The 25,505-nt window shown below is 53.8% G+C and overlaps 6 protein-coding genes across 6 annotated transcripts; 1 reads left to right on the forward strand and 5 right to left on the reverse strand.

Moving 5' to 3' along the window:
* Positions 1-1,383: 1,383 nt before the first annotated feature.
* On the reverse strand, positions 1,384-3,188 carry PG994_008324 (Membrane transporter; the record flags this gene model as incomplete). Its single annotated transcript, XM_066859733.1, has 2 exons — positions 1,384-1,447; positions 1,510-3,188. 2 exons carry the CDS (start codon positions 3,186-3,188, stop codon positions 1,384-1,386), a joined length of 1,743 nt encoding a protein of 580 aa, XP_066715220.1.
* A 2,956-nt stretch (positions 3,189-6,144) lies between these two features.
* On the reverse strand, positions 6,145-7,389 carry PG994_008325 (uncharacterized protein; the record flags this gene model as incomplete). The annotated part of the gene is made up of 1 exon (XM_066859734.1): positions 6,145-7,389. The coding sequence occupies one exon, from the start codon at positions 7,387-7,389 to the stop codon at positions 6,145-6,147; it is 1,245 nt and encodes a 414-aa protein (XP_066715221.1).
* Positions 7,390-10,812: 3,423 nt separating this feature from the next.
* PG994_008326 (SUR7 protein) lies at positions 10,813-11,702 on the forward strand (the record flags this gene model as incomplete). Its single annotated transcript, XM_066859735.1, has 2 exons — positions 10,813-10,825; positions 10,942-11,702. The coding sequence occupies 2 exons, from the start codon at positions 10,813-10,815 to the stop codon at positions 11,700-11,702; spliced, it is 774 nt and encodes a 257-aa protein (XP_066715222.1).
* A 1,683-nt stretch (positions 11,703-13,385) lies between these two features.
* Positions 13,386-15,353, reverse strand: PG994_008327 (dual specificity mitogen-activated protein kinase kinase dSOR1; the record flags this gene model as incomplete). The annotated part of the gene is made up of 3 exons (XM_066859736.1): positions 13,386-13,793; positions 13,849-14,023; positions 14,077-15,353. The coding sequence occupies 3 exons, from the start codon at positions 15,351-15,353 to the stop codon at positions 13,386-13,388; spliced, it is 1,860 nt and encodes a 619-aa protein (XP_066715223.1).
* A 3,570-nt stretch (positions 15,354-18,923) lies between these two features.
* PG994_008328 (uncharacterized protein) lies at positions 18,924-21,282 on the reverse strand (the record flags this gene model as incomplete). The annotated part of the gene is made up of 6 exons (XM_066859737.1): positions 18,924-19,127; positions 20,100-20,354; positions 20,392-20,640; positions 20,670-20,865; positions 20,930-21,076; positions 21,140-21,282. The coding sequence occupies 6 exons, from the start codon at positions 21,280-21,282 to the stop codon at positions 18,924-18,926; spliced, it is 1,194 nt and encodes a 397-aa protein (XP_066715224.1).
* A 641-nt stretch (positions 21,283-21,923) lies between these two features.
* PG994_008329 (uncharacterized protein) lies at positions 21,924-24,205 on the reverse strand (the record flags this gene model as incomplete). The annotated part of the gene is made up of 6 exons (XM_066859738.1): positions 21,924-22,721; positions 22,789-23,234; positions 23,298-23,365; positions 23,440-23,828; positions 23,898-24,002; positions 24,062-24,205. The coding sequence occupies 6 exons, from the start codon at positions 24,203-24,205 to the stop codon at positions 21,924-21,926; spliced, it is 1,950 nt and encodes a 649-aa protein (XP_066715225.1).
* Between the last annotated feature and the right edge of the window lie 1,300 nt (positions 24,206-25,505).

Genomic DNA, 25,505 nt, shown 5'->3' on the forward strand with positions numbered 1-25,505 from the left:
GGTCCAGACTTGAGGGGGATAATACTATGCATAAAGACTTTTGTTCTTGGGTATTTCGGGAGTACCTTGCAGAGCCGCACAGCATCCGACTTAGTAAATAAGTAGGCTGACCAAACCCAGGTTCATGTGATCAGTTGTTGAGTCTGACTTGACCAACTTTGTCGCAACACCTGGTCTCTCCCACAACAGCGATACCCAAGGGAACAAACCGCAACGTCGTATCTACTTTATTCGAACGCTTCATAGGGACATAATCAGAATTACAACAAGGCTTCATTCGCACCATCTGCGGTTCCCACCTCTTTGCTTGCCTAATAAGTGTCGATACAATATGCTGGGACCCAGTTAGGAACCTCATATTCCACCCCGGGCATGAGATCGTGTAGACATCATCGTACCTTTCCATCGTTTACTTGCTCTTGCTGCAGCGTCCCACGTAACATACTGAGATCTTCTGTGTTGTTGGTGAATGGTGGACCTCAAATCGCCAGGGCATGAAACCCCTGCAGCATCCGAGCCCTAGCCGATGCGACAACCGAACAAGTTTGTTGTTAACCACCTTCGTCCCCTGGCCCCCGGGCCCCTGCATCTCAACCCAAAGCGGTCTTGACCGTGGCCAAATCGCTTTGAGGATAAACTTGCCGATCAGAAATCAATATGCTTACGCATCCTAGAGGCGGGAGTCTAGGATACGAATCACCAAGGACCAGGGTTCCGCGAGTGAAACTCTCTAAACGGAGGTTGAGTGGTTAGCGTTAGTAGTCAAGGCCCATTGGGCAATCGAAGGATCCGTGGACACCGAGGTTGCAAAAGGGAAAGACGAAGAAAAGCCCGATGCAGGGAACTGCGCACAAGGTAATCACTTATATAAGTGTAGCAGCGGGCAGAACTGCTTCTGTTATTGCATGTTGTTAATAAGTCTTCCGACTAGGAGATTTGTATTCCTCACTCTTGTCTAATTCGCATCACAATGGACTCCGTCTCATGCCAACAACCTGGCTGCCGCTCACGCGACCCAATCTAGCGTACAGCCTCCAGACCCCGCGACCAATCCACACTCTACTTTTCCCCATGCGGGGAAAGGATGGTAGTCATCTGAGAACCATGAGGCCATTAACGGCAACGACACCCAAACAAGCCCATCGAGTCGCTTACGAATGCCTCTTTGCTAAATGCGCACCTGAATAATATATAGTACAACTATGCCCAGCACGTCTCGGCGAAACGAGGCCCTAGATCGTCAACGCCATCACCACAGCGAAGGCTAGGTAGGAAATGTGCGATAGCATCTTACGCAATAGCCGCCGTACTCCGTTGACCCCACTTGTTCTTTTTGGGGGTCGCCACGCAATAAACAAAATCGAACAACTATGTCGGCATTCCTCACTTGGCCCATTCGACGGTTTCGAGAGCGAGCATCACCAGCATCAAAGTCGACGGTAGAATCCTATTGAAGTCACGTTAGCCACATGCATCTCAGAAACGACAACATATAAAGGGGATACTAACCACACGACGTAGCTTTGGAACAAGATCTTGCCCATGACTCCCTCGTAGACCTCGTTGATCTGGCAGATCTGGGCGAGCTGCAGGGCACTCGGGGCACCAGTGAGCAAGAAGCACACAATGACGAAGATGGGATCGTCGAGAATGCTGACGGGCACATATTTCGCAATGAGGGCCAGGATCGGAGCCATAATCAGAGTTGGCAACAACATACGGCTGATGAGCGACGCGACCAACAGTCGAGTACCAATCTCCTCCTCTTCGGAGTCCTTGGTATCCTGTCTCTGGGTGTTCCTAGCGAGGTTGGCGCCCAGAACGACCAAGATCAGAGGTACGGCAACACCAGCACTGGACGATACGGCGCTGGTGACACTATTCTTGACGAAGGAGCCCTCCTCGAAGAAGAGGCGCTGGAGATCGGGGACGGAAGCGACGACAACGGCGATCAGCATGGCCCACAGAGGTGGGTTCATGAAGTCCCACAGGAAGTGGTAGAATCGCACCCATACGTTCCACAAGCCAGTCAACAAGGTCTGGAAGGGCTTCGGAAGGCGGGTGAAGGTACGGCGGGAGCTTTGCGCTACTCCATGTTGCAAAGACGACATGCGGTTCTGGACAGCAACCTTTGACCTCACGAAGTACCCGCGAATACCGCCAGGCGTCTCTGGCTCGTCCACATCACGCATCCGAGGGAATGACATCATGTCGGCTTCAGATTGGGGAGGGGGCATAATAAGCGCGGTGTTCGGCTTGAACTTGCGTTTCCGGGGAGACGCGTCGTCTTCATCCGAGTCAACAGGCGAAGCGTTCGAAGTGCCTGCCACGGGAGTGCGGCCCGCTGGCTCATAGACATCCGACCCGTCTGAGCTCTGAGAACCCCGGCGGCTTCCTTCTGACTGGTTTCCCTCTGACAGGGTTCCATCTGTCTGGGTTCCATCTAGACCAGGTATCAAGACATCAGTGGCGCGGGCCGGAGCCTCATCCGTGTAGTTGCCCTCTTCCAACCTCTCGGTCTGGTACTCTTCGTACTTGTCTTTGGGTGCCAGCAACACATGGTATCCCCAGCTCCACCGCACCAATTGTCCCAGCTGCTGGAAGATCATGAGGTACAAGATACCGCGAGCACCGACCTCGTCATCGTTATCGCCCGGTATCCGATCCCAATGCAAGCCCTTGAGCGTTTGCGACAGTGAAATGACCAGGGAGATGGGCAAAGAGTTGGAGTTGCCGAAGACACCCATGGCCGTGACGAAGTTGGCGGGTCGCTTCTTCAAACGGAAAGCCTTGGCGACACCGATGGACACCATGTAGGAGACGAAGGTCTGGACGATGAAGATGATCGGAATGACGCCCAGTTCGACGAGTTTGTCTGCGTTCAGCTGGGAGGCGAGCTTGGTGAAGATCAGGCATGGCGTGAAGAGCATGACGTTGAGGTTGGCGAGGAACTTCTGCTTCTCGGCGTCGAAGTGGCCTAAACGTGCGATGACATAGCCCGGTAAGCTGACGCATACTACTTCCATGACAGCCTCGAAAACGAGAAGGACCAGATGGCCGAAGGCCGGGTGCGAATCGTGCGCGCCGCCATCTTGGCCGAAAACAGCGAACTGGGGGATATTGGGGGAGAAGTTGGCGACTCTGTTGTTCACTCGAAACGGGGTTGGCCGAGACAGGGACCAATCCATCACGTCGAATTGATGGTGCGTTTATAGGTGTTTACTCGACAGGAACCCGGATGTTGAGTAAAAGGGTGATGTCGTGAAAGGAAAGTAGGTAGGCAGGTAGGTCGGTTCGTTAGGGTTTTGACAAAAAGATGATGCAATAAAGATATGCAGCCCAAGGCCCAGAGAAATTGCGGAGGGACGATAGGCTGGGCGAGATCGAGAGTGCGATCAGGGAAAATGGGGAGGGGCGCGCGTAATTTGGGCCTAGCAGTAGCAACTTAAATAGGCTGCTTGGCTGCAAGTGCTCTTGACGCGGGAGCGCTGGAAAACTTGTATTCGACTGGGATTATGTAATTGAGTTGGCTCGGTCTCAACCTTGCCCAAGACTTCAAGCCCACGGATCTTGAGGGCTGACAGAGTAGTGCTTTGCGACGGAAACACGGGACGAGGATTGGGAGTTTTAATGGTATGGCTGCTTTGTTGGTGGTGCCGTTGCTCTGGGGGCTGACTGACGCAATGCAGCTCAGGAGAGATTCTATCCGTGTACGGTTGATGAAGGAAAAAAGTAAAAGCAAGAAACAAGAACAGTTTTTTATCAATCGGTGCCGGCCAAGAAAACAAGCAACACGAGCGAGATACAAATAGTTTTAGAAAACAAGAATCAGCGGTCGGGATGTGGGATGATCAGAAAATAAAGACCAAACGAGACCAGACGAGACGAGACGGACGATGGAGGAGGCAACCAAAACCACACCAAGAACGGCTGCAAGACATGGGTGCAGCGCCAGGGTGTCCCTGAGATCTCGAAGCCCGAAAGAATCGCGAATGCCCAGAACAGGCATGGATTGACGACTTGGCTGCTTGGGGGTGCTGGCGGTGCTCTCTGGGCCTGCAAACGGTGATGAAAGTTGCAATGTGTCAGGCAGGTCAGGGCGCGCCACCCACTCATCAGCCAATTCTGCGCTGGGGGATTTAGGTTGGAGGCGCAAGTGTAGCGTAGTATTTTTTGCAGTCCAGCGGTCCACGCAGCAACCTGTAGCGGGCTTGGCACCTGCAAGTGGGTGGGATTTAGTGGTGCTGCAAGGTTGACGGAAACAATTGCTGCCGCAGCCAAAACAGTTGCAACTGTGCCATCACCCACCGATCGGCGGCCATTCAGTCCTTCGTCGCCGAATCGCTACTACCGCTCGGCTACCGATGCCTTTACGTTTCGACATGCTTTGTCTGATAGTGATTGAGATCTCCAGTTCTGAAGGGGATGAACCTCTGTCGTCTGGGGTTTCTTATATTACTATCTTTGCGTTTTTTCGAAAGTAAACATCAAAACAATTAGATCTGGTGGTAGCGATACCAGCCCTTGGCACGCAAACATCTCAAGCAGCCTGGGCAGAATACAGCATGCACTGCGACAACAAGCAAGTACCGCAGCCTATTAGATTGCAATATCATCGCCAAGCCGGAAAATGAGCCATGGCTTTCATCATTGACATTCGACATGCTGATTCTGTCGCCCCCAACCCCTCCCCTCGCCAGCAAATCGCTGAGCCACATTTCTCCCCCAGATTCTTGCGCGGCGGCAGGCTAAGAATTGACGACAGCCAGTCGGCCACTCAGGGCTTGTTCAGGAATCTACACCACTCAGTGCCAAGGTCCAGACTTCTTTGCCGTGTCGTACCAGTGACGAGGCTCGTTATCCTGCTGCTACTGATCCGGACTGTCGTGTCCGCTCCAGCACGCCCTTGCCTACCCTCTGACTACCTACTTACTTCTGCCCAATCAGAGACAATTCGATACTTATCTTAAGGTTTTACAGCTTTGCTGTCCTTACACAAATGACAAAAAGAGTTGGATGCTCCCAAATCACTGGTCCAGCACGCCCGGGCTGTGCCGCAAGCGACACCAAACACCAAAATTATCCATGGTCAGGTTTGGCGAACGTCAAAATAAGGCTGCCCTGGTTACGTTTCGTCCCATTAGACAGGCTTTCTTAGTGCAACAAGCCCGATACAGCTCCGTTTCGAAGATGATGCGATTCGCCTCGCTACAACTTGCCACAAGCTTTCGAGTAAGGGACTTGGCTACGGCGGCTATTACCAATTATTAGCAAATCCTTCTGCGAACAAGCTATTTTCCTTCCTGCTACTCCACCGACCGGCAAATGCGAGATGTAACCCGCCTGCATGTAACGGACCCGCCCCAGATCTGCGGGTTTTTCCCGCCGTATGTAGTATATAATAAGAAGCATTTCCTCGGAGAATGCTACATCCTCTCCACCCCATAGCTCTGTCCGCCCCGGCGCGCCAGGACGCTAGGACGGAGTCGTTGTCGGATCGTCTGACCCCCAAATGCGTGACATTGTTCTTCATTGCCTCATTTCGTCTACAGTTTTAATTGCATCTGCCGCCGAGCTGCGAACCGGTGGAGAATGAAGAGCACGGGATGGCGTTCGTTACATGGAAATCGTACGCTTATGTATGTGCATATGTGGCGACCTGACTCCTGACAGTGCATACTGAGGAGGTCCGGCTCCCTCCTCTTTTTCCCCTTTAAGGAAAATGTCGCTCGTATCGGACGGAGGCCTTGCGGGGTTGGATAGGGGGGGAATAAAACGCGATTAAAGATGCAGATCCTCACGAAACGCTTTTCTCGACTCTGCTCAACGCTGTTCCCTGAATCTGGGAATACTGTGCTCTATCACCCACGGGAAGCGACGGGTGAGCCAAGCAAAAGCCCCGGCCGTTGGGAGACCTCGTTGTTTCTTTTTACCTACGATTAATCGTCAAACGACGGTAACAACTGGAGGGGGAAAGGAATAGAAAGAAGAAGACGCAAAAAAATAAATAAATAAATCGCGAGACGGTCTAGAGCAAGCAGAACGGCCGGGAAGTAGTCATGTCACCGTCATGTCCAGTACCAGGTGAGACGAACTAGTTTTTCTGTTTCATTCATCGCATCCGCGAGTAAGTAAGTAAATCTACTACGACATATCTATCCGAATCATCGCGCTATCGTCCGTCTGCGCCGTGACCGTCACCTTGACCCCCCACCCCGGCACGCTGTACGCACTGGCCCGGCCCGCGACCCCCCGCAGCGACAGTGTCGCATCGTTGAGCTGCCCGCCCGCGCACCGGGCCGACCCCGGGTTGACGTTCAGGACCTTGACGGGCCCGTCACCCGTCGCCACCAGCGTCGAGACCGTGTAGAGCAAAACGCCGGGGGCGGCGCACAGGCTGTCGTCCAGGCCCGTCTCGGTCCGCATCTCGGCCACCAAGGCCTCCTGGCCGTAGCGGGCGACCACGACGGCCCGGGTGCCGTCGCCGGTCGCCGAGAGCGGCCGCAGCGTGTGCGTAGTGGACATGTCCGATGGCGAGGGGCTGGTGCTGGTGCCGTTGCCCATGTCCACGCACTCGACGGCCGCGTCCGGCAGCCAGCCCAGCCGCCACTTGTCCCACGCGAACCAGTCGGGCGCGAGCCCGTTGATGTCGCCCATGAGGCTCCAGCCGCCGACATAATAACCCGTGCTGCGCCCCGCCTCGAAAGGGTAGTAGTCCGGCAGGCACATGGTGTGCCCCGTCTCGTGGTTGAGGACCTTGAAGCCCCAGGTCTCGTAGGCGTCGAGGCCGAACGTAACAGCCTTTCTCGCGATCCGCTGCCCGCCCCCCGCGCGCGCCGACACGCTGCTCATGTACGTCGGCGAGAACGAGATCTCGCGCGCGTTCTTAGTGGGCGCGATGTACAGGACCTCCATCCCCGCCGGGATCGCCGAAGCGGACGTGTTGAGGTACGCCTCCACGGCGTCCTGGATGTACTTGTAGTGCGCCTCGGCCGAGAGGCCGCGGGCCCAGCCGTACGAGGTGCTGGCGGCCGGCATGCGGACGAAGCGCGCCGTGTCGGCCGTCACGTCGAGCGTGAGCGCGCCCTGCGACGCCGTTGCGTACCAGTCCGCCGCGCCCGGCAGGTAGACGTCGTGCAGCGCCTGCGGGCTGGCCTCGGTGGCGGGCGCGTTCGGGAAGTCGACGAAGAACATGAAGGCGCGCAGCGTGCCGTTGCTCGGCACGCAGTCGCCCTGGTAGCCGAAGCCGGCGCTCAGGTACACCGATTGCATGGCCGGGAGCTTGCAGGCCGAGACGTCGCCGGCGGCGGTGGCGGTATTAAGCAGCCATGATGAGAGCAGCAGTAGCGGCGCTTTCCACCCTTTCCCACCCATTCTTCCGACGGTCATGGTTGCCGCCGAGCCTATGCTGTTGTCGTCGATGCGCCAGCTCATGCAGCATACACGTCCACCTTTTGCTGCTGCACCTTTTCTATTAAGGCGCATTGAAAGGCTTGATTGCCGTTATTACATTAGCAAGTGAATAAGTGACCATCACGAGGCATGTTGGGCTTGTCGGGATCTTATATAGCAAAATAGAGGGGGATGCTTTGGGGCCGAGTGCAGCCCCTTTCTCACCTGTCGGCGAATCCTACAGGGATGTGGTTGCATGTCTAGGTGCCATTCGGGCGGAATTCCTAATCTTTCTTCCTATCCTGGTGAGTTTGCATTGATAGATCTCACCGCGGCTGGTTGATAGGTGGATTTACTGCTAGTCCTATATCCGAAACATAGCGTCTTAATTGAAGAGAAAAACCAGCTTCGCATCGGCACTTTCACTGCCCTAATAGGAAGCCTTGGCCCGGATAATGATTACTATTTACTATGTGCGCTGTACGGATAAGATGTTCGTAATTCCTTATCTGACATTGCCATGTTTGTCTGCATACATATGTACGCCGTTCCTACCCTTGTCCGTGGGCTTCATCCGTTGCCGTCGGCACTTGAGAGCCAGTCTGCCGATTACGCGAGTGACGGCTAAAACGTCCCGAACAATTATCTTTTCGATCTTCTTCAATCAAACTACATACCAATGTGTTCATCAGTTATTTTGCTACAGCCCTTGCTGACTACGGTGCAACGCATGTTAATCGGATCTACGGAGTCCGCGCACGGCAACTGCCGCTGCCACTCTCAAATGTGTAAAGCCACCAAACCTCTTCTTTACTGATGGTGTTCCGCGTAGAAAGGAATCAGTGAGATAAAAGGAGCATGTTTCCCTTCCCCAGACAAGGTAGCACCATGCAGTCTGCCTTGGTCGATCATCCTTTTAAGGAGGACCAACGAATACAAAGTGGTTAGTAGCAGCCACGTCCTCAGCTCCTGAAGTGTACTGCAATATGATAGATAATACGGAATATTAGGGCGTAAAGTATATGTTCAATCATAGAATTATATGACCTTAATGATGGATTATATAGGTCAACTCGTGTGTAATTCTCATATCCTTGAGACCTCGTAGCAGGCGAGACAGCTGAGCATACGAGGCAGAGTACATGTAGTCACCTCAGGGACGTCCTCATACAGGCGGTGGTCTACAGGATCAGAGAGAGTGGACCGGAGGCCAGGACAGGGGCCGGAAGTCGCTTGGCTTCGGACCATGGCAGCGGGCGGGCGGATCCGGTGCTGGGGTATGTTCGTAATCGCGGAGGTCGAAGGTGGACTCAACCCCTATTTGACCCTACGGGCTTTGTGCTACTTTCCGGTGCTCTGTATGCTGTCCGGCGCCGGTCCAGTAGTAAATACGAAAGGCATCCTCGTAACAATTCACAAGGATGGTGGGTGGTATGGGGCTACCTGGCAACCTGGTCGATCCTGCAGGTATCCTTCCCGTCTGCAGTGTCAGCAAGGGAGCACGGCAGAGCCAGAACCTTAATTATCACCGACCCGAACCCTTTGCCTGTCTGGATTGTACTTCATCCAGCATGCTGGTAGATCACCTTGGATTGAAATCAAGCAATACCGCGCATGTATGACATGTGCAGTCCTTCAAATTGGGTGCATATGTAGATGCCAAGTCCTTGGGCAGACCTTGGGTGCGACGTGCGCGCGCAGTAGCTGTTGTTGATTAGTACTGCTCGTACACAATCAGGTTGCGTATCGCTCGGATGCGGCGGAGGGGATGCGCTAACTGCCCACGCTCACTATTCGATCGTCAACACGATGGGTGATGGGGATAGCTAGTGCACACCGCCGTATACCTCATGACCACTGCAGGATTAGTGATGGTTCGCGATCCAGTTACGCACAGATGACGCGGAATATTGGGCGGGGAGGGGGAGGGGGAATCAACCATGCCAGGACAGCTGTTGGTGATGGACGTGATGGACGATGAATGATGGGGGCTGACGTAGGAGGGTGAAGACGTTGGCGTTCGGCATACGGACGGTATTGCGTCAAGTGCTTCTCCTTGTGTCCTCTCGCGCTCTTTTCTCTGAACAGGCCCAACTCCTTTTGTGGTTTGGTCACTTTTGATCATCGAAGCCGCACGCCGCGCACAGCGGGCTAGCAGACCAACCCGCCAACCAGCTGCCTCGAAGCTCGAGCCCGACCAACATGAATGGCAAGCCGGCCCAAGTCACTAGACCGGAAACGGCAACAAGCTCCCCTCAATAGCGTCGAGCAGTGTCGTCATTGCTGCTCCACCCCGAGAATGAAAAGGAAAAAAAAAGGACATTGGATTGCAGCGTTAGTGTGCTGTCTTCGAGATTTGTTGCGATCTTGCAACGGCACGGGGAAAAGGAGATCTGGCCAAGCAAAAACTAGAAGAAGCTTCATTTCATCGATATACGCTACTGGGCTATAGAAACATATCAGATGGTGGTTTATGGGTGACTAGCGAGGATGGTGGTGACATGGTGTGGCCGAAGATGTAGATGCCGTAGTATTGGAATGTCACGGTAATGAGCCTGCTCTGGTCTGTGTGGTTCGACGGGAACAGTCACTGCCCAGACTGGACCCATCCGTGGTTGCTAGTGAACCTAAACCGCCTAACAAGCCTAGAACAAACCTGCAAATTGGCCCTGCTACCGCTACTTTTGCGCTACTGCTTGCTTTGCTGCTGCTGCTACTGCTTCCACTTTCTTCGTCTGGTCTGAACATAAACATGACGAGACCACCCTGCTCGAGGGCTTCTCTCCTTTCCAACCTCTTGTTATTACTATTTTCTCTTTTCCCCCTCCAACCAACCAACCATAGTCCTTCTACAGGATCTTAATAGCTAATTATAGGTGGGAAAAGAAACCCTCGTCTACCAGGTAAGAAGACCCCTCTCTCATTCGTTCGCTGTCGCATCTGGATCTGCATGTGGCGCCAAGGCCTACGAATCTTTCTTCGCTACCTACGCAACACACCCAGGACCCGACCTGGCCGACCTTGTCGTGATTTGTCTCAGACATTAATCTTGCGACAAACGGAACGCAGAGAGGCAGAGGCCGAGGGGGAGATGGCAGAGCCAGCCACAGCTGCACTGTCGGATCTTCGGACGACTTGGGGATTGCCTTCGACCCTACTGCTGCAGATGCGCTTATTTTACTTTACCACCATGCACGCACTTTCGCTACACATCCACATTGACAGCATCATCATCGCCTTATGTCGATGGAAAGCGTAAACTGACAGTCCATCTCTCTTCTCAGTTGAACCCCGGCTCCTGCACTGCCTGACAGTTTGCGACAACACAACAAAAGAAGAGGCCTAATCGCCTATTCGCATCGCGCCTACATTGCGATAACTCGAAGGACTTCCTCCGCTTAGCGACGCCGCTCGCCGAAAATGGCCCTCTCTCGTACGTATATATGCTCAGTTATTGCCGTGCCCCCACTCTACTACACCACCACTCCAATCGCTGTCGCGATGTCGACGACCAACATGAACATGGTATTGACAATTCGCGCCCAACAGATGCTGGCCTCAGTCTGGCCTCCCTCATCTTCCTCGCCACCTCCATCCTACTACTCTGGTTCGTAATATTGGCGGGCGTGACGGACGTGACACCGTTCAACAAGACCTACTTCCTCAGCGCCGACACGGGCGGCATTACCGGGTCGCGCGCTCGCACACAATGGACCTATTTCTACATGTGCAGCCCGGGCAACGTGAACTGCGGCGGCGCCTGGCCCGCGCCGCCCTTCGGCTGGGCCTGGGACGCCAACCCGACCGGCGCCCCGGCCTCGCTGGTCGGTAGCCACGGCGGCAACACCACGAGCTCCTACTTCTTCTACATGTGGCGGTTCGGCTGGGTCTTCTACCTGATGACCCTCTTCTTCAGCGTCCTGGCCTTCTTCACCGGCTTCCTGGCCTGCTGCGGCCGCCTCGGCAGCGCGCTCGCGGGGCTCTCCACCATGGTCGCCCTCTTCTTCTACACCATCGCCGTCTCCCTCATGACGGCCACCTTCGTCAAGGGGCGCGACGCCTTCCGCAGCGCCGGCCGCGACGCCACCCTCGGCCGCTACGCCTTCGGCTTCAGCTGGGGCGCCTGGGCTGCCCTGTTCCTCAGCATGCTGCTCTTCTTCATGGGCAGCCGCGTCGGCAAGGACAAGCCTCCCTCGGGCACGAGCAACGGCGGTGGCTGGGGCCGCAGCAAGTTCGGCCGCAAGCGAAGTGTTCGCAGCCGACGCAGCTACGACCTCGGCAGCCGCCGGGTCAAGGATGACTACTCCTAAACAAGATGGTTTTCTGGTCATTTCCGCTAGTAGGGGGTTTTCACGTCGGGGAAAGATAGGCAATTTGTCTAAAATGCCCTGGTCGGTTTGACCCCTAATGGAGCGGATGATGAATGATAGTTTCGCATATTCTCGGCGTTCTACTAATCGTGGACGGATGGCGCGAAAAGTGTCACGGTTCTACACTGAACCGTTGGATGATGCTCGAAAGCATGTTATAACGACGACATTTTAGGGGATGATGAGGGCAGCATGCAATGCCGGGGGTGATTGATGATGAGAGATGAGGCGTGATATCTCAGATGACTTGGTTTGGTTTACTCGTTATGTTTGTTTGATACCACCCACTCATGAAACTCTCGCTAGATATGATATAAATGAAGAAATCTACAGAATGTTTAATCTCATATACTTACATGTCAACAACTAGATGTGGCCTTTGCGGATTGGACTCGCATGGATTGGGATCTGTAGCGGTTTCAACTCTTCCATGCCCCCAAGTTGTGTGTGGTCCGTTTCCAAGCAAAAGTGTGTAACCCACACCACACAGCCAACTACCACACTTCCTTGCACTGGGGATGATAGATCACTTCCTTGCGTGGTAGCTACGCCCGAGACGCCGGCCTTTCAATTTCCAGCTAAGAGACTTTTCGCACGTTGGTCAATACAGGTAATGCCACTGCTTTCAGTAAGTCGAATAGCTAATGCACACAACAGAAGCACTCTTACAACTCGTGCTGCCATCATCAACACTGCCCCGGAGATTCGGGTATATACACAACGACGAAGAAATACCAGGACTCTACCTAGCAAGTCTCGTGCCAAGGAATCAGTTCAGGCAGCATCTCTCTAGCTAGTGTCGCCGTATCTCGTTCGCCAATCCCATCTTCATCTGAGTAGGCCATGCTTTCAGTACTTTCTGTGCCGCGAGACCATGTCCCAATCCCCTCACTCCAAGCTGTACAGCAACACTTCCAGTCTCCTCCCAATATGTCTTCATGCTGCTCTCCATCTAAGAACCACAAGGCCGGTCATATTTGATTGATGTAGCCCTCCTTCATTTCCACTAATCAACCCTTCTAGACATGACACAAATCAAGCCAGTTAATCAATCAGATGGACTCAGTTCAGCTACCACCAGGCAATCAAGAACGGTTTCAGCCTAATTACCCGGCTGAAGAGGGGAAAGCAGTAAAAGTAAATGTGAAAGATTTATTTCGGACGCGCTATAACGCCCCTCCGGTCCCAGCAGCAGAATCGTGTATACACGGGACTTATAGCCTAAAGCTACCCAGAAAAAATAAAACAGAAAAATAAACCCTTTCAAGACCCTAGAAGAAGCAACACAACACCAAGCAAGTGTAAGCTCGTCGTTCGTCCATGCGGATGACGAAGAAACAACCCCGCACCGCCGCTGCTACTACTACTTGCTCAATGCCAGCCAAGATGCGTATATTCCCGTGGAGTTCGTGCCGAAGGAGATTTTCGAGCGAGATGTGCTGCTGTTGTTGTTGCTGCTGCTGCTTCTGTAGTGTACGCCGTTATGATGCTTGATGTGATCGTGAGGTATTTCGAACAATTTCCATTACCATATGCATAGGTCGTGGATAGGAAAGTGGTTTGCGCATGTCTGCCGTGGTTGGTATCGTATCGTTGAGAAATCGTGTAGCCCCTTCAGATGCGTTATGATGGTGCCTGGGGACTAGCCATGGGACTAACAGCATCAAGAGGCGCCGCGTGTAACGCAGGTTTCGATGACTTCGACCCGAACTTCCCGGTCGCCTTGCCCTCCAGCACGGCTTGTACCCATTCGGCAATTTCGGCGTCTTCAGTGGATCCAGATTTGCCGAGCTTGAGCTTGTCAGCAACGTCAGTGATGGCCTGGTCGCTGGCATCATTCTCGGCCGCCTCCTCGTCTTCTTCGGTGATGGTCTCGGGCTTCGCCAGGCCTTGCAGCCAGTCCGAGGCAAGCAGTGCTCCGTACGTGGGCCGCATCTTGGGGACCTTGTGAAGACAGGCATGGACAAACTTCCGGGCAGTGTCAGAGTAGCCTTCCGGAGGGAGATCTGGTGGGTCGCCTTCGACAATTGCCTACGTATGAGTGTCAGTAAACGCCGTATGCATCTCGAGCGAGTGTGGGACTTACGCTAAGTTGGCTGAAGATGGTCGACGAGACTTCAGGCGGGTAAGGGTATTTACCCATGGCGCATTCGATGACGGTCAGACCTAAACTCCAGATATCACTCTGGACGCTGTAAGTGCCATCGCTAGCTCCCGAGGACATGAACGCGCCACCCGAGATACGCTCCGGAGCCATGTAACTTTGGCAACCAATATTCGTCCTGGCCATACTGGCCACCAAATTGCCGCTCACACCGAAATCGCAGATCTTGATTTGACCTCTTGAGTTGGCCAAGATGTTGGTGGGCTTGACGTCTCGATGAATGATGTTGTGCTTTCCTTCAGTTCCTTCAGGCCCATCACGGTGGAGTAGGTGATCTTCTGCAATATCGTCTCCGGGATACCACCAGTATATAGCTTGTCGATGGAGCCACCGTCCATGTACTCGAGGCACATGTAGACGGCGCCCTCCTGGAAGAATGCGCCGTAGAAGTCTATTATGTAAGGCGATACGCATTCGTGTAGAATGAGCAACTCCTTCAAGATGGTGCCGAACTTGGCCTCGTCCAGCTCCAGTCGCATCTCCTTCATGGCCATGACCTTTCCGGATACTGATCCGCCGCCGACTGGAGGGGTATCGTCCTCCTCTGTCGTGGCGGCCGGTATCGTCGAGTGGGATGCAGATTTGAACCCAGATAGACCTTGTCCAAAGCGCGGCATTCGCGGCTTGCTATGCCTCACCTTGTACACTGTACCATAGTTACCTTTCCCCAGCTCATCCAGTTTCTCCACCTCGTCCAGGGATATCCGGAAAACGGTTCCATCGGAGAAGTCGACACCCTTATTCGAGATGATGGCTTTGCCTTTGAACGTCAAGTAGCCTTTTTCCGTATCAATGTAGTTGGAGAATTGCGACATCTGGGACGGTGCTCCCGTCGATGCGTTATTAGCTGGCGCGGTATTATTACCAGCACCACCCAAGCTCGGTGGACCGGTACTGGGGGGTCCTCCTCCTCCCATATCACCTAGCTTCAGTCCGAATCGTCGCTTGCCGGCCAAACCTCCACCCGCTGCCGGAGGCAGTGATGGCGCGGATTTTGGGAACGAGGGGGCTCCGGGTCTTTGCAGACCCCCGGGCGGTCGGAGGCCGCCGGGGAGGCCACCCATGACCGGCCCGCCTGCGGCACCGGCTGCTGTTGGCGATTGAGGAGGGGCCGAACTGGGTGTTGGTGGAGTCATGGGATTGCTACCCTGACGGGACAGGTGGAAAGCTCGCATCTTGGCATTGATGTCTTCGGGCAGGCGTCCACTAGACATGCCCGCAGTTACGGGAGGTCGCCGGGCATTAGACAGGACGCCCAACGGGGTCGAAGACGCAGACATGCTTTGGCCGGGGTTCTGTGGGTCGGAGATGGATCGCAGCGAAGGCATTCTCTTTGGTAAGGAGCCGTCATTAGAGACGAACTCTTCGGGGCCGGGCGTGTCTGGGGTGTCGAGCGGCGACCCGGGCGGCGACGGTGTGTCCGCCATTCTGGCGAGTTCGCAGCAATCAGGGCCGGCGACCAAGACGCGCAGTTTGATATAGTGGGAATGGGGTAGACGAGGTTACAGGAATCTCGGCGCAAACGGTGGTATTGAGTGAGGGCGGGCGAGAAAAAAAACTAGGTCTGCAGAATGTCGTTTTTGTCAGCTCAAGGCGGGACCTTCGCGGGCGGCAACTTCATTATGAGAACCCCTCAGTAACTGGAGAGAGGAAGGGGGGAAGAGGGGGGGGGGGGGGGGAGGAGGTAGCTCGTGAAAGAATTAGCGATGTACCTTTTTCACCACTACGGGCGAAGCGAAGTGGGCTTTGCTCTCGTTTTGCGGCGGGTTTTCGATTGTTGGGCTAGGCTAGACCTGCCGCAATAGCGGGGGGTGGGAGACAGAGAGAGAGGTGAACCCGGTTGGGTGCAGTAGCCAGCCTCGTCGCTTCTGCTGCTCTGGTGTTGGGTCTCTTCGAGGATGGAAGACGACGACGAGGAAAGAAAAAAAGACGATGATTCGAGTATTGCTTTGGCAAGGACCGCAATCCTTGTTCTTCTGGCTAGCTGTTGATGTTGCGCCACTTAGACTTTCAATTGTCGTCTGGTACTTGGGCGCGGCGTCGAGAAAGTGGGATGGAATATGGACGGATTGGTAAGTTCTAAAGATATATAATTGACAGACCGAATATGCAAGCTGGAGGGAAAAAAGCAGCAAGCGCTTTTCGGGAGCAGATATGGAGGATCGATAGTATTTCTGATGTTGAGGTCTTGGGTGTAATTGACCTTGACCCTGACCCTTGCTGAAACAAACCCGCTGCTGATCTTGATGAATAATATCTGCGTCGTTCTGGTCACTGCCCAATCTGGTCGGGCCAATGGGCGGCGTGGGATCAATTCGATCTTCGGCTTGGTTCTCCAGGTCCGTCGATGATTATCGCCAGGCTGTCTTATTCCCCTCGTCTCGTTGTCGGGTTTCTGGCCTTGAGGGACGCTGGAGCTGCCGGAGGGTTGGGCGGGATGGCCTGTTGTTGGCTTGATTAGGTACTTAGGTTACCCCTCCCCCCAAATTGGTTTGAAACGAAACACACTGGTCCTGTTTGATGGAAGGTATGAAGAGAAACCGCGAAAACTGACCTGCACCTGGTTCTTGTCCCTGGAAAGTCGACAATCTCCAATACCGACAAAAATTACACTCAAGCTCAGCCACTTTGATCATTTGGGCTAGATGAGATTGGGTCGGATTGGGCTGCCTTGCTTTGCTTTGCTTTTGCGTTGCTTTTCCTCTTCGACTTGTCATGTCCATTTGATAAGTATTAGACAGGCCACGATCAAGAAAACTACAGGTTAGGTAGGCACTTTACACAACGTACGTATTCCTTTATGCAATGCATCATGTTATTTACCATACATAGAGCTTACGAGCGCACAGTGGCCAAGTTGCGCACGTCAAGGCGCATGACATCTGGTCATTCGCATTCCTGCCTCTCTCCAATTAAGCCCGAGCACCACTTGCAGCCGACAGCAATTGACATCAAAACGGGCAGAGATAGCATCAAAGTGGATGAGAGGTTACATGGTGAGACGGGAGGCTGGAAGTATTTTTGGGGATAGAGGGGAGCAGAACGACGTCATCGGCACCCAGTCTTTTCCCTGGGCTTGCCCATGGGCAATTGAAGCAACGTCAGGCCAAATCCAGTGAAATCCAGTGAAATCCATCTCTCCCCACACGGGAGATCCCTCAGCCCCTTCATCGCAGAGCGCCATTGGAGCAATTCGAGGACTTCCCACCCGGCATGGATTCCCATTACGACGAGCCTTACGTTGGCGGTGCAGGTGCGAGTCGACAGAATCCGCCACAATCGCGACTCTGACGATGGAGACGTCCCTTTTCCGCCGACATGCATGAGCGTAAAATCAGGGTCATGGGCGGAATACCCAGGATACTGCACCCAAATACTTATGTATTCATGTCGGCCTCTTCGACAGGTGGCAGGTTCAAGACCGTTGCACCTCATGGCACCCCATGCACCTAGGGTTGCGTGAGGCTTGGGACACGACGGCGGTGCAGCCCATCCAATCGCCAGCCATGCCCTTCTCCATCATTCAGGTTTGAAGCACCAGATAATGTAAATCGTTGCCGAAATTGTCGACATTTCCCCGTCTGCCATGTGCGCGTCTGGTGTTTGGCCAGATGCTAAGGTACTTATGTACATGGGTTCCGAACGGGACCCCCGGTTGAAGGAGACCATAAAACCCTGTCTGTAAGCGCTTTCATCTTTTCATTATCGGCTCTTCCTTGGAAATAAATCCCGGCGAAATGCTGCCAAGCTACAGGCTCTAGGTTAGCCAAGCTGCAGACCCTGGACTTGATCACCCTGGCAGTCTGGTTTGCATATATAGTTGCACTTCCTATGTGTTGAATCCGAGCTTCATCGTTGTATGAACGGGGGAAAATACCAAGTCGACAGACACACGGCCGTCGCATCCGTACCTGGTCTTTCTGTTTTTAGGTACGTTGCACATGGACATGCTGGAGAGCATTAGGCTGGTTGACAAACGTCAATGTCGAAATCTGGTGATTAGCGCATTCCAGTTTTTTTAACCACTAATGCCAACCAGACTGCATGGCGGGGCAAAATCGGCATCAATGGCTTATTTGGGAGCCCCTCTCACGTCATTCTTGTCTACATAGACACCATCGTTACTGTACTTACATAATCATGACCTCGGAGGCAACCTCCGGAATTGACCAACACCTGAGGCTTGCCCAATATCACTATCTTCCTGATTGCACAATTGAGGGCTGAGATGGTAACCATATCTTCTCTGCCAGATTAGATAGCTAGGCTGGTGTCAAAGAGTGAGCGCATTGAGCCCCAATCGATTATTTCCGTGCTCGAAGGAGGACTTCGGGGAAAGCTAGGGGTAGTGAATCCACACAGGTTTTCCCCTACGATTACATTGAAGGTATTTTGCTCACGTCTAGTGCTTCGGATCGGATGTGCACCATGTTCAAGTAATTTAAGGCATATGTAGATCTATCTAGCCACTGCCGGGTCTATCATCAATGATAACCATAATCCCTGTCTGCCTCGTGGAAGTGGAAAGCTGGTTTCCCTGTCAAGTCCCTGGACATTTCCTAACTAATTGCGGCCCGGACGGATAGGATAAGTTCAAGTCATCATGGTTGTATCCACCGGCCGGGCAAGGATGACCCGAAAATGGCCTCCCAAGAGATTGGTTGTGGTAATATATACCCATTTAACGGCGAAATCTGGATGATCACTTTGTTTCAGGTTGATCCGGGGAAAACAATGATCGGCGTCCATCTCGCGAACCCGATTCTTCACAATCCTTATTTTGCTACTGGTGGAGCATCAAGTTCATGATATGCGTAGCAGAGAGAAGAGAAAAGAAAACGACAATTAACATAGCCTCAACATAGCCCCTGGCGGTGACCATGTTCCACTTCCTTTAACCCCTTTTCTGTTCTCTCCAGGGAAGACTCACCCCTCCTATTCATCTCCCGTGACGTCAACGTGATCTTCGGCTGCTCGTGCAACCATTATTCCTAACCTCATTCCAAATAGGGGTCTTTAGCGTCGTCGTGGGAGCGCAGCTGCGCCTGGAAGTCCAAGATCATCCGCTTGCACACTTGTCGTCGGATGGAGCGGCAGGGCGACCAGGTCGCCATCGGATTATGGACCGTCACCCCGAATTCCTGATCGAACGTCCCCTCCCGATTTCTGCCTTTCCAAATGGGCCCGGAGTTGATGTGGTCCTGTTTTGCGTGTTATTACCAAAAATGCATCAGCTTAGACCATGTTCCGGCTTCGTCTTCCGCCTGTCCTTTCCAGAGTCACGACTTATGGTATCGTAAGTATGGGAGGAGAGTGGAAGGGACGGCTTGGGTTATGGGGAAGTCAAAATGAAAGGAGGGGGGGAGGGAATGTTTGATGCCCCAAACTGCAGCTGCAGTAGCCCATTCTATCTCTCCTGGTCCCAAGTCAACGTCCCGCAGACCTCATATAATGATTGCATACTATCTGCGCCTTAGACTAAGTGTAAACACCTCTTACCGCAGTCATATTTTTCTATGCTTCCCGCGCGATGAGCAACGTCTACTCAGTAAGTCGAATGGCCGAATCAAACATGTCACCGTCGACGACATCCGTGCAGTCCTGGGTTCTCGCGTTGCTTATTCGGCCTTTCTAGGATCCCCGGGGTGTCTCGCCGTTATTGTATCACCCGGCACATACTTATTTCCAGATAGGGGTCGGTAACGACCACGCTGCTAGTGACACGCAACGCCCCATTGAGGCCTTCCACTAACTTAGTGTGTGTCCTACTGGGAGTTGTTATTGTTTAAATGTATTAGACCGATTTTTTATCATATTACAAAACAAGTAGATACATGAAACTGAACCAGAGTCCAGCAATGAAAGAAACCGAAAATACTGGAGTCACCTAACAGAAACTTCTTCGGGTGTACATCTTTGCGCCATCTCTCTTCTCCTTATGTTTCCACAAATTAGGGAACCACAGTTACCACCGAATCTATTAGCAGTCTAGTTACTATCTATTCCATCGCCAGCTTAGTTCATGTCAGCCAATGCAAGAGACTGCTCTGGATCACACATGTATTGACATTCTGGACCAATCTCTGCTAGTATCTATAGTCACACCAGAGAAGCAACCGCAACCCATGCCGAGAGATGATCTACAAAAGCACCACCAGTTTCTTCGCACTCACCCCTGCCTTATGCCAGTTCAGCGCCCCCTCGATTTTGTCGAGTCCCGTACCAACAACCTCCGGCCCAGGCTGCATCCGCAACGCCCCGTTCGCCAACGCCTTCGGCACGTAGTCCCGCCAGACACGGGACGAAGGGCATACCGCGAGCGTACCCGGCCAGATGGCGTTGACGGTCCCCGCCCGGACGTCGGCGGGCAGGTCCGCGGGCGGCCAGAGCACCGAGGGCATCACGCCGCCGCCGAACGCGTGCACGACCTCGGCGCACGCGCGCGTGCTGTCCTCTGAGCCCGACGCAGTCGTACGCCCCGGCGAACTTGAGAGACGACGACGACTTGATGTGGTCGATGATGTCGTTTGTGGTGTTGGGGCGGTGGTAGTCAAAGACCGTGACGTGCTGCTGCTCGTCATGAGGAGAAGTGAGCGCCCGGACGTAGTCGTGGTTCTTGGTGCTCGCGGTGGTGATGACGCGGTAGCCCGCCGCCACAGAGAGCTGGACGGCGATGCTGCCCATGGACGACGCGGCGCCCCAGATGAGGACTGCCTCATCGCGGCGGTGCTCGTCCCCGCTACGGGATCGGCGGACGGGAGCCGGAGCTTCAGGTCGTCGAACAGACCGACGGAGGCGGTCGAGATGGCCAGGGGCAGAACCACGGCGTCCTCGAACCGGACGCTGTCGGGTACGGGGGCCGTGACGACCTCCCGCAGAGTGGTGAAGTTTTGGAACCCGCCGTGCTTGGCGCCACCGTAGAGAAGACCCAAGCAGTGTCTTTAGAGCAAGTAGGAAAAATCAGCGTCTCTGTTTAGCGACCCAGGAAAGAAAAGGCTCTTACCCAATAACGCGATCGCCAGCTTTGAAGCGCTTCACTTCTTCTCCGACCTTGACCACGGTCCCTGCCACGTCGCTCCCCAAGACGTGCGGGTACTTCAGGGGAAGGTAACCGAATTCCTTCATCTGCAAGATAGAGAAATATGGGGCACTCAATCAGTTCGTCGTGCGCCAATGTACTGATTTGATTATGATGATAATGGGCAAGACTGACCTTCCATTCGGATGGGTTGATTGCCACAGCAGCAACCTTGATGACAACTTCGTCTGCAGCGGGGCTATTCTGATCCGGCCCCGGGCCGACTTGGAGGGGCTGTTGTCCGCCGCGAGGATCCAGGCTGCTTGGTTGTTCTCCATCGTGGTAATACTGTTGGTCCAGGTGAACTAGAGGAAGTTATGAGTGTTGGAGCGAAATTAATTTTTGACAATGTGATGTTTCATAGTGAACATGAATTAACCCGTTTATATAAGTACTTATATAAGAGTATGGACGGAAAGTATGACAAACCCCCCAGCGTTACTGCCGCGGAGGAGGGGGAGAAGTCGTAAAAGGGGCTGGCTGATTTAAGCGGACGGTATTTCCGAGAAGAGTGTGGTGCTGGGGCTAAGCCTAGATCGGATACGGCACCGTCGTTCTACTGGGCGCCGTGGAGCTCCACGGCGGCTACAAGCTTACAAATCTGAGGCGAAGCCAGGTTGCGGCAATGCAAGATCATGTCCAAAGACCTTACATACTAATATGAGAGAGATCCGATACCAACGAGAAAACTACCAGTAGGTTTACCGACTTATAATTCATAATTCAGTTACAGGCAATCGGGAGAGATCTGCTATTCCCTTAGCAGTCAGATGTTTTATTCAATAGACGCCCGATGTTTGCTCGTTCGCCCGAGAGAAGTTCCTCAAAGCTTTCTGTATGTTCTATTCAGATGAGTCTTCTTCTCTACTGTTGTACACTATATAGGACCAATGCAGAGAAGTTTACACCCGGAGTCGCTCTATGTCTTCGCCTCTCCCGCCCTTTCCAATCCGTTGCTGCTGCCCTCCGCCCCACGCATCGTAAAAGTCGGCGACCACTGCCCAAACTCGCGCATCGAGTGCACCTTGCCGGGCGGCTGCGGGCAGATCGACAGCAGGTCCAAACGCTGCTGCTGGTCCCGGCTCCGCCGCCACTTGACGGGCTGGAACACAGGGGGCTTTAGGTTGAGGTTGTGGCTGCAGCGCCGGAGGAAGGCGGCCCGCGGCGGTGCCGAGAGGCCCAGCGGCTCGAAGGTGTCGCGGAGCTGGTTGTGGCTGCTGTTGTAGGTCGCCTCGCTGGCGATGGACCAGCGCAGGCTGCGGTTGTCATCGTTCTCAGTCCGGCTCTGGCTGGCGACGGATTGGCGGGGCGACACCAGCGATCCCGCCGCTGAGTGGTGGTTGACGGTGGTGGCGGTGGTGGCGCTGCCGTGATGGGGGATACTCCACCCGCGAGGGCGTGCAGCAGCAAAGGGCGGCGTGGTTTGTTCTAGCATGGGGCAGTGACCGCTGTCTATGCTTCCGCTCATCAGGGGCAGAGGCGATGGTCGATGCGTGTTGGACTGGGTGGGAGATCTATCCGAAGTACCCCAACGAGACTTGAAAATGTTTTTAGGCCAATAGGATACGGGCGCGTTCCTCATTGACTTGGTGGGAACAATAGCACAACGTCGCGGGGAAGTATGTAATAACTTGTGTGTTTCGTGGAAGGGTAGAGATGTAAGCCTTGATCTCGGCTTGTCTATCGAGTCTGAGGACACACTCGTGTATTCATCTGACTAGGAGCCAAGTAGTTAGTAGCTGTCATGCGTATCGGATTGGACTTCAGCGGAAAAGGTGACGTACAGCCATTAGATGATGCGGCAGGAGTGCCGCCCCTGGACGGGGCGGGATCAAGGCACCACGCCGACTGGTGATTTGGGTCAACTCCAAGGTCCTTGTGATACCTCCCTCTTCTGCTATCGAGAGCGGCTCAGGAATTTCTTGGACGTTGGTGAAAAAACTGGCTTTGCGCTTGGCTGTCCTGTTGGCAGAGCCGCCGCCGTTAGAGGAACACCTGGACTCGTGGAAGTACTCGTCCGGCCGCGGCTTCATGTCCCGGACGGGGAAATCCGCGGAAGGGTCCCCCGAGCTGAGTCGCCGCCGGAAGGTCCCGAATCCTCCCATCCATGGCCAGGCCTTGAGCCTTGCGAGAGAGTATCGGTGGATAGGGCGGCAGACTGCGGCCGACCAGGCAAGGACTCCCACACCGACCTCAACTGTGCTCCAAATGCACAAGTCAACTGTGTCATCTTGACGACGCAACAGGTGTAAGTTTCTTGGTTACTCGAGCATCTGGGCGGGAGGGGTCTTACAAAGAAAGTCGTGACCTGAGAGCATCCGTGGGAGAAAGAAAGTGCGAACAATGGTGGCAGCGCTACCACTACAATGACAGTATCAGCACGACATGGCCCTTGGTGTAGAATGGAATAAGTAGGCAGAATCAGACAGACATACATTGCTGCAAAGCAAAGAAGCCAGACGACCAAGGCCTTGGTCGGCCTCGTAATATTGAGCGAGCGTACAATCAGAAAGGGTATGATGCCGAAGACCCAATCCGCAAAACAGTTCAGGGCGGAGGCCACGTGGATCAAGGTTCGCATGACCTTGTAGTCCCAGCACTTCCCCGGGGCGCGAGGCGAGACGTTCCAGAACGTGTCGATCGGCCGACATTGGATGATCATCAAGATGCTGTACAGGATACCGAACAGTAGTGTGCCCCATGTCAAGATGTATAGGACCAGTAAGTGTCGCCGGTTGACGGCTATGCGGATCAGAAAGATGCCGATGAAGATTTTCAACGTGCAAGTGGCCACTACATAGACCTGGGAGGTCAAATACCACCACTAACCCCAATGTGAGCTTTGAAGAAGAGGAAGAATTAATGCTGGCCGAAGCAAGCAAGGCAGGCTTACCTTCAAAGCTCGGGCTTTTTCGGCTGGCGTCAGATCAGAATCACGCTTCCCTGAGCCGTGGACAGCACTGCCTATTTGGCAAGCAAGATACAAAGTGAAAGAGAGCTATTGGATAGAAGTTTAGCTAATGTTATAAAGATGGTAGAGGCTTGTTCTTTGCGTACCTGGACAATAAGGAGTGACCAGTCATCGAATTTGAAGTGCTTCACCAGCCGGAGCCGACTGCAGAAGCGAAGCAGGAAGATGGCCCAGCTGGCGGTAAGAAAGAAGACGCCGACGGCCAGGATCTCATGGCCGCGATCCTGCATGTTTCATGCGGCAAAGAAGGAGTGGCTCGATGGCGCTCGCGGCAGCCAAAGGAGGCGTGACTGAAACCAAAAAAAAGATGAGTATGGATTTGGGTTGGCTTTCTCCTCAAAGCCCGGAAAATCAGATCAATATAAACGCCACGCAGCTTTCAGTCATCTCTACTGCTCCTCCTGCGACGAACAACAGACCATTCAAAGTTTGTTCACTTTTGAGAAGATGTTAAGCAGAACATCTGTAAGGGGCAGGCGTAGACCTTAACTTTAAACAAGACAGAGCCCTCCCCTTCGACGCTAACGCGCGCGGGCAGGCCGTTGGAGAACGGAGTCGACGGCGCAGTGACAGCCTGGCAGTAGCGCCAGATCTTGTGTATCACTGGAAAACTCTATATTCAACCCATATTGGGCGAAATGAGGGCATATCGGCGAGGACACCAGTCCATATGCTCCAAGGTTCGAGGCTTCCGAGTCAGCGGAGGGGAGGGGCTAGAACCCGGCGAGATGGGATGAACTCAAAAATCGCCGTACACTAGCATCCCTGAAAGTTTATTAATTAACGGATACCGTTTCGGACTTCAGATAAAGTATCGACAGGCCATATTTTAATAGGGAATACATCGACGGCCTATTTGAAATATAAAAAACATAAAGGAATACTACTGTAAAAGATATGCCGCAACTGGGTAGCTGTTATAGGTTTCAGCAGATAGAGGTATTGCAGACGCATGAAATACCTGTACCACGGCTGGGGGGTAGGGTGTAAGAGGAGCAAAGTCAATGACGAGGGGGGATGGGGGGTGGCCCTGACAGATGCCTTTCGTCACTGCCGCAGCTTGGCGACGGCGCAGGCCGCCCACCCCTGCCTTAATCAGATGCCTTTTCGCTCTAGCGGGCGGACGGGCGAAGTGGGCGGTTCACGGTCGCATCCCGCCCCTCCCCCCTGGGCCGAAACCTGGAAACAACCCCGCGCGTTTGTCGCTTGGACGGTCGGCGACGTGCTTGGGCACTAGTCCCCGAATGAAACGCACCGCAACAGGCTGCTGACTAGCCGGCAAACACCCGAATAGGGCCTAGCACCTCGTCGTTGTCCGTGACGTGAATCAACGACGAATCTGGTTTGTGCCAACTGTCAGCTCGTTTCATTTCTCCTCGCCAACTGTCTGGATCGATCGTCGATATGTGTACAGACCGGAGCTTGGCAATACGATCTTTGCAGGGTACCGCGAGGTTTGTCGTGTCAAAAAGCATAAGGAGTTCTGTCATCGATCCCAAGTGCATCTGGAACTGAAGAGTTGATATATGG

This window comes from Apiospora phragmitis (genome assembly GCF_038363925.1).
Source record: "Apiospora phragmitis strain CBS 135458 chromosome Unknown utg000007l:2111988.0-4706623.0:1.0-2598199.0, whole genome shotgun sequence".
Lineage (NCBI taxonomy): Eukaryota > Fungi > Ascomycota > Sordariomycetes > Amphisphaeriales > Apiosporaceae > Apiospora > Apiospora phragmitis.